This window comes from Peromyscus leucopus, chromosome 4 (genome assembly GCF_004664715.2).
Source record: "Peromyscus leucopus breed LL Stock chromosome 4, UCI_PerLeu_2.1, whole genome shotgun sequence".
Lineage (NCBI taxonomy): Eukaryota > Metazoa > Chordata > Mammalia > Rodentia > Cricetidae > Peromyscus > Peromyscus leucopus.
This window is the reverse complement of record NC_051066.1, coordinates 64142853-64151560: the sequence shown is the minus strand read 5'-3', so window position 1 is coordinate 64151560 and position 8708 is coordinate 64142853. Positions and strand designations below refer to the sequence as shown.

The window sequence follows — 8708 nt, the reverse complement described above, 5'->3', positions numbered from 1 at the left end:
ATACAGAATTTCCCCATCTCATTTTAACTGTAGAATAAAATTTTAGAACTCAGGTTACTAATATAAAAGGTACAAAGGTTTTTAGGATCCTGAAATTATTTATCAATACATTTGGATGAACACATATTTTATAGTTAGTATAATACTTAAAGTGTGATTTTTATGAAGACATTTTAGGATTGATTAAAATTTTCTATCAATTTGTGTGTGCAGGCATTCAAATCTTCTTTTGGATTTACACCTTTTTGGAATGTTAATATGAAGAATTATGTCCATAATCTCTTGAGAACCAATGAGTTTGTGGGGGAATAATTTGTTCAATAATACCTGGATGTTAGGCCACATCATTATTTTGCTATCTTTAAAATATATATTTTGGGATATTATAATATAATTGTATCATTTCACCCCATCTTTCATCACTCCTAAGCCTCCTGCATACCCACCCCTCTGTGCTTCCTTTCAATTTCATTAATTATTACTATCTTTTTGATAATAGGAAATGAGGACATTTTTCCCTTCATTGTTTTATTTTTATTAATTTTGAGGAACATGAGTATGATAACAGAATTCCACTTCACTCCAGTTGATAGTGCCATCATATATCACTATGATGCGTTTGTAATGATTATGAGATAAAAATATATTTCTCCCAACTAAATATAATATTTTGTATTTAACTGAAGTTCCACTATTATGTCTTTTACTCATACTTCCCACTTAATTAATAGTTCAATTCAACATTGTTTTCATCAATTTATGTGATAGTAATTTATATATACATATAACTGCTTATACACAATGCATTATACATGATAATATTCACATCACCCTCTCCTACATCACTCTAACCCCTGCTGATCCCCATTGTTTCCACAACTATTTCCTGACTATTGTCTTCTCTGTCTTCCTCTCTCTTTCTCATGTGTGCTGTTTGTATGTGTGGTGTGTGTGTGTGTGTGTGTGTGTGTGTGTGTGCGTGCACGTTTGAGTTATGTGTTCTTATGTGAATGTTCTCATATGTGTGCAAGTATGTCTATTTGTAGAGGCATTGGTTGATGTCAGGTGTTTTTCATAATTGATGCTCACTTAAATATGTGTTTGAAACAGGATTTCTCACTTAACCTGGAGCTCACCTATAGCTATATTAATTTTTTTTTGCTCTTAGGAGAAAAAAAGATAAGCATTAATGAAAGGTAATGTTTACATTGCCCTAGATTAATACTGAGATTTGATTTCCTTTTAGCTTCCTACCCAATTTGTCTTTCTTTTGCAAAATAAGGCTATGTTAAATAGGAATAGATGTGGTGGTCTGTGGGCTACAGCACTGATCTTGATAATTACTCAAGAAATAAAATGTTTGTATTTAAAAATGCCAGCTCTCACTGTAATTATGAGACAAAAATATTTTAATTTATTTATAAATATGAAGGAAAGAACACATAAGGCTTTGCTGTGGATTATGTTCATTGTTAATAATAAAATGGATTTGTCAATAGCTGGACAGGAAGAGACTGAGTGCGAGAGCCAGACTGGTAGAATTCTGGGAAGAGGAAGGACAGAGTCGCAGGAGAGAGTTGCTGGCAAACACAGAGAAGCAAGATGAAATTGCCGTACTGAAAAAGGTACCAAGCAACGTGGCTAAATATAGATAAAAACTGTTTGTTAATTTAAGTGTAATAACCAGTTAGCAATAAGTCTCAGCTTTTGGCTGAGCATTTATAATTAATATAAGCTTCTGTATCGTAATTTGGGAAGCAGTTGCTGCGTATTTGGAAAAAGGCAGCTAGAACAGAAAACGTGTGTTTACAAAAACAAGAAGCAGAATTATAAATGTGTTTTCTGTGTGTCTATATGCAACAGCTAGGACTAAGCATTCACAGGCACTTCTCCTGGAGCATCTGACTCTGTTGGTATCTATGTGATCCTCACATGACAACTAGTGGTGGCTCTAATGAATATGTCCATTTGCAGATCTGAAATCTGAGGCTTGTCAAATTTCTAGGCCTTGAAGTAATGTGATACATAACAAACAGAGGAGTTAGAGTTTAGAGTCTAAAGTTGGTTTGTTGTTGTTGTTGTTTAGTTTTGTTTTTTGTTTGTGTATCTGTGTATATGTTCATTGTAAATAATAATGAGTTTTATTGTAGTATTAACATGAATAATGTCTTGTGATCTTTTTACTTGCTATAAGGTTACTTTTTTCTGATCTTTGGTCTGAAGCTAAACTGGCCACTGCTAATTTATATATTGATGATTTTACACTATCATAAATGAATATTATCTGATCTAATGACACTCTAGAGTTTGTTTTATACTATTCTTCCTTCAGGTACAACTCATTGGTGGAGATGGAGCTTGTGTTACAGATACTGGTGAAGATTTGGGTTGAGAACACATGGGAATTGTTACTTTAAGTCAAAAGTACATTTCTGAGTACTGTAGTTCTATAAACATGCAATAACGGGTCCACTGACTTTGAAATCCCTTGAAATCTCCTTATCTTTCTTTCTTTCTCTCTCTCTCTCTCTCTCTCTCTGTATGTATATATGTGTGTAGATGTATGTATATATGTATATAGATACTATATATATATATGTACATATATATTTAGTAATAAATATGTATTACTCTATTCAGACATTTTAACAAATGAATATATAAACATATGTATGTACATATATATGTATGTATGTATATGTGTATATGAAAATGTGTGGGCATAAAAATGTGTTTTACTAATGTATTTCAGTTGTCTATACAAGAGAGGACACAGATACAGTTGCAGCAGTATCTGCCTGTGGAAAATGAATTTAAGAGCTGGAATATTTATCTGGTGATCTCATGGGAAAGCTATCTGAGAATAGGACAGCTGACTTTAGAGATGATTTATAACTGGAATTGGTAAGGACATTTAATGTGAATCCTGTTTTCACATGTTCACATTTTATGTTTTTCTTAAATCTTGCAGTCGAGAAAGTAAGCTCTTTATAAATATCTCTGCTATAGGAAGTCTTTTAAATTTCATATCATATATCTTGAAAAACTTTGTTTGCATAAACAAGGCTAATATTGACTAAATAATTGGCAATTATAAATTTTCAAGACTCTTCAACTTACAATTTCTCCTCCTTACTTATGTGTCTGTCGCCAATTTCTATATGTAGATGATTGAAACATTGACTTTTCTTCATCATTTTCTCTGTTAGCTTGATTAATTGTGTCAATCACACATATACAAAGTAATAAGATATTTTAGTTTTTATACCTGGAAGTAGAGTGTATAAAGATCACCACTAATCTGCAATTCCTCTCTGAAAATATAAATTCCCTTTCTTCTCTGTTTATCCCAAGGAGAGATTTTGCACTTTAGAACTATAAAGTCTGTATTAAAATACCAGAATAAGCATCCTTTGTGAGTTTGAATTTAACACCTTCTACTAAAATTTTCACCACAAAAATAGTAGTAATAAAGCTACCACTTCTGGTTAGCTAAGTTCTAAGCAGTTACTTAACTTGTGGTATCTCATTTATCATGACAAAAGGCATTATTATATCACATTCTGGGCACAGTTTAAAATAATGATTTAAAAGAAAAATCTCTTCACTTTGAATATGCACATTATAATTATTGACAAAAATTTCTGGTAGGTCTATATCCTTTTTAAGAAAAAATTTGTTCATTTGAGATTATAATTATCCTCAGGATGTTCAAGATAATTTAAAATGTGTTGAGGATTTCCAATTGCATTCTACACTATATTTTGCCAATTTTTTCTGTTGGTAGATGAATGTTCTGATCAGACATGACAGAATACTCATATCTGCCTCATTCCAAATAGATATCAGACATGATTAATACATAGTCTTTTCTCTATGGGCATAACATGTAAATATCTCGTAATGCTTTTTTGATACTCTACTTCAGGAATCTGTTAGAGAATCATAAATGTCAGCATTTCAAGGACAAACTGCATGTGAATGCTTTGCAGAATGAAAATAGCCAGCACTTTAATTCTACATGATCTTCGAATACTGTGTTCAAGAAATGACTTTTTTCTTTTGTTACAAACAAATTCATACATGTATACCTTGTCTGTGTAATCTACTCTTACTTTTCTCCTTCCCTTTCAGACTCTTACTGTAATCTTCCCTTAAGATTTATGGTCTTTTCCTTACTTATTATTAATATACATGTAAATATATACATATATATGCCTATCATCTATCTATCTATCTGTCTATCTATCATCTATCGACCTATCATCCATCATTTATCTATCTATTATATGCAAAAATATATATAAAACCTGTTCAATTTACTTAGTGTTGATTGTATGTACATCTGTTGGGCAATGCACTTGGTTTTTCTATTGTCAATTCCAGGAAAAAAATTGTTTACTATTACCCCAAATTTTGATGATAATATTCACTTAATTGAGGCAATTTTTCCTAATATTTGCAGATTTACTTCTAGATTCTCCGTGAAATTATGCAAAACCAGAGTTTTGTAACAGAGTTTATATTCCTTGGACTTTCCCAGAACCCTAAAGTCCAGAAAATAGTTTTTATTGTATTTTTGTTTGTCTACATTGCAACTGTTGGTGGCAACATGATAATTGTGGTGACCATTGTCTGTAACCCAGCACTCATAGACTGCCCCATGTACTTCTTCTTGGCATTCTTGTCACTACTGGATGCATGCTTCTCTTCTGTCATCACACCAAAAATGGTTGTGGACTCCCTCTATGAGAAGAAAACCATCTCCTTTGAAGGATGCATGATGCAGCTCTTTGCTGAACACTTTCTTGCAGCAGTAGAAGTGATCGTCTTGACAGCCATGGCCTATGACCGTTATGTAGCCATTTGTAAGCCCCTGCACTACTCTTCCATCATGAACTGGAAGCTCTGTGGGACACTGATAGGGATAGCATGGACAGGGGGATTCTTGCATTCTATCATACAAATTATCTTCACTTTGCAGTTACCCTTCTGTGGACCCAATGTCATTGATCATTTCATGTGTGACTTGTTCCCATTACTAGAACTTGCCTGCACTGACACACATATCTTTGGCTTTTTGGTGGTTGCCAACAGTGGGTCTATCTGCATAATCATCTTCTCTATTTTGCTAGTATCCTATGGTGTCATCTTGTTCTCTCTGAGAGCCCATAGTTCTGAAGGACGACGGAAAGCTCTTTCCACCTGTGGATCCCACATTGCAGTTGTGGTTTTGTTCTTTGTTCCATGCATATTTATATATGCACGGCCTCCATCTGCATTCTATTTTGACAAAATGGTGGCAATATTTTATACTATCCTAACTCCCTTGCTCAATCCTGTGATTTACACTTTTAGGAATAAAGACATGAAAAGTGCCATGAAGAAAATGTGGAAAAGACTGGTATCTGATGGAAACTGAGAGACAGAACATAGTCAGTGCTGGAGTTGAGCTCCAGATGAGGGCAAGGTCTAAAGCTGGAGGATGCAAGATTTGAGATGGAGAAATAAGACACAGGATACTTTTCAGTTTTGTTTTATGAGAGAGAAAGCACAACTCGGCATGACTTGACCTACTCTGACAATCTACCTCTCTTACAGGTTTTATTTATATGTGAAATTTCCTCATAGATTTTAATCATTGATTACAAAACCTTCTAATGGTACATACTTTTCCTAAAGTCTCCTTTGATTACGTAAGCATATCAAAGTAAAAGAAGCAAATGAACAAACAGCAAATTTCAGGGGGAACTAAAATATATTTTAGTTCATAAAACATTATGATAAAATCATTCTTTTTAATTTAAAAGCTTTTTTACATACCAACCACAGTTCCCTCTTCCACCCTCCTCCCATTTGCCTCCCACTTTCCCCCACCCACCTCCCACTCCATTCCTCAGAGAGAGTAAGGTCTTCCATGGTGAGTCAACAAAGTCTGTCATATCAAGTTGAGGCAGGGCCCAGCCCCTCTCCTCCCCATTAAGTTTAAGCAAGGTATGCCTCCATAGGGAATAGGCTCCAAAAAGCCAATGAATGTACTAAGGATTAATTTTGGCCCCACGTCTAGGAGCTCCACAAACTGTCCAAGCCATACAACTGTCACACACATTCAGAGGACCTTGTTCAGTCCCATGCAAATTTCCCAGCTGTCATTCCAGAGTCAGTGAGCTTCAACTAGCTTGGGTCAACTGTCTCTATGAGTTTCTCCATCATGATCTTGACCTAAAATCATTTCTTTTTAAACTCAATAACTTTTTCCTTAAAATCAATGCTGTAAAGCCTTGCAGTTACATAACACTAGACAGACTATATCTATTAAAGTTTGACTAAGTTAACAGAAGTTATTTTTTACTACCTGTTATATTAAACCTCCTGTAATTTTCTATCAGTCTACTATAATGAATATCAGATCTTTCTATGGAAACCTAATCCCTCAGTTCCTTGTTTAATTTTTCCTTTCCTTTTCTTATTTTCTTTCATTTATGACATGAGACCACCATACTTTCTTTTGACTTTTTTTTTTGATTTTTCAAGACAGGGTTTCTCCATGTAGCTCTGTGCCTTTCCTGGAACTCTATTGGTAGCCCAGGCTGGCCTCGAACTCACAGAGATCCGCCTGCCTCTGCCTCCTGAGTGCTGGGATTAAAGGCGTGTGCCACCACCTCCCGGCCTCTTTTGACTTTTGAAGTGCTGTGCTCTGACCTTTATTCTTTCTACAATATCAGCAAAGTCCTGAACCAACAAGTCTCTCAGGAAGCTAGGCAGTTCATTCAGTCAGAATGTTTCTCTTTGTGTCTTTGTCATAAACTCTTGTTTAATATAGTCCCTATCTTTATTACAACCATGAAAAAAGTACGAGAACATAAGATTCCTAAAACTGCTTACTTTGCCTTCAGGAGGGTACCAAGGCTTGTCATTAGTTTTATAATCAAAAGCATTTCCTGTCCATGCTAGTTCTGTGTTTCTGAGGCAGAACATGAAAATCTAATGATTCAGTTATAGTTTGGCAACTTCTGGAATTTCCTAAGATTTTCTTCTTTAATAATTTTTTTCCAGATCCTATGCCTCATGCTTACTAATACTACTTAAATAAAAGGTTCTGTAGAAGACTATTTTTTTTTTTGTATAGCTGATTCTCCTAGGGAACTACCATGAGTTTATTCTTATTAACATCAGCTTCTATAGGTATTGTTACATTATCCCAGTTCTAGCCTTGAGTATAGGGCCCTTAACAACAAGGAATTCAAACACTAAACCTTAACAACAAGTAATTCAAACATTACACCTTAAAAACAAGGAATTCAAACATTAAACCTATAAAAGACACAGGCAAGAGTTGAGTGGCAAATTCCACCAAGGGCAGTGAAGGGTCAGTCCAAGCCATCCAATCCCTGGAGGTTTGTCAGACAGCGTCTTCAAGATGCTTAGCATCACCATATCTATAAAGAAGCCAAAATGATTTTAATAAAAAACATTCTGGGTTTTCCTTTGTGCAGAACAAGTCATGTCTGTTACTTGCAAAAAAATATTAAAGGGTCAGAAATGATGTGTTCATTTTATTTTAAGTATCAGTTCATAGCTGGCAACTCATTATTTTCAAGTGTATATGAATGAGATTTGAAATTTGTGCTTCCGTATGTTGTAGTAATTTTAGAACAATCGAAAGGGAATTTATGTATCTAGTTATTTGATATTCACTCTACACTAAGCACAATCAAAAACATTTTATAGATTACAGTGACTCCTGGAAATAACCAGGGCTCAAGACAGGAACATAGGAAAGACCCCAAAGAACCTCAGTTGTAGATGTTTTTGTGTGATAGGATGCCAGGATTTAGTGTGGGATTATCAATAGAAGCTACATAGTATGAGTACCATCTTTAATTTATTGAGATATGTAATTTAATTAAATCAATTGTGTGTGTTCCTCTACTGACAGGTGAGATACTCTTTTGTACTGATTTGGTACAGGAATTGATTGAGGAAGATAATTTTTTCAAGTATCAAGAATGAGAACACTTAAGCAACTCCATACTAGCAACATATGAAAATGGAGGGACCCAATTTCCCCAGTTCCTATTGTAACAATGTAGCCAGAGAACCAAAACCCAAAAAGTTGAACCACATATTACATATCAACCACTTAGTTGAGTCTTATTAATCTCAGCCAGCCATGTGGTTTCTGAAATAAATGTATTTTATGAAAAAATGAATTTCTCTTGTGATATCAATAAAGATGAAATGCCAATTAAACATGTAATATGCAAACAATACTGAAAAATCCATTTGTTTTTTTCTTAATATTTCATGCCCATTCAAAGTAAAAGAGTACATTTTTTTCCTTCAAAATGAATGTGGCATAAGTTTTCATCAATATGTGGAAGGAAGATTTCATGAGGAATTATTATTAGGGTATAAACAATCATCTGAAACATGCTTATGTATTACATATGACCACATGGGTAACAGAAGCACAGGGACTTTAATGGGGCTCCCCCCTACATTTCTGTGGTCCATCATCTTTCTTCCTCCTAACAGGGTTTGATTCTTGATGTCATTTTCTCTCCAAAAATGATTTTTACTCTTGATCAGTCCCTTTATTTATGAGTACTAATGAGGAAAACTAATCCTGGTTCAATTGTTTTATGATTCTTTGGATCCACATTGAAACACAAAACAACAAAACCTTACTCAGGACAGAATGTAGT

General features: G+C 34.3%; 1 protein-coding gene across 1 annotated transcript; it reads left to right on the top strand.

The window, feature by feature from the left end:
- The first annotated feature begins 4492 nt into the window (after positions 1 to 4492).
- Positions 4493 to 5506, top strand: LOC114683673 (olfactory receptor 4C15-like). The gene has a single exon (XM_028857985.2). It carries the CDS (start codon positions 4493 to 4495, stop codon positions 5420 to 5422), a length of 930 nt encoding a protein of 309 aa, XP_028713818.1. The 3' UTR covers positions 5423 to 5506.
- Positions 5507 to 8708: the final 3202 nt, after the last annotated feature.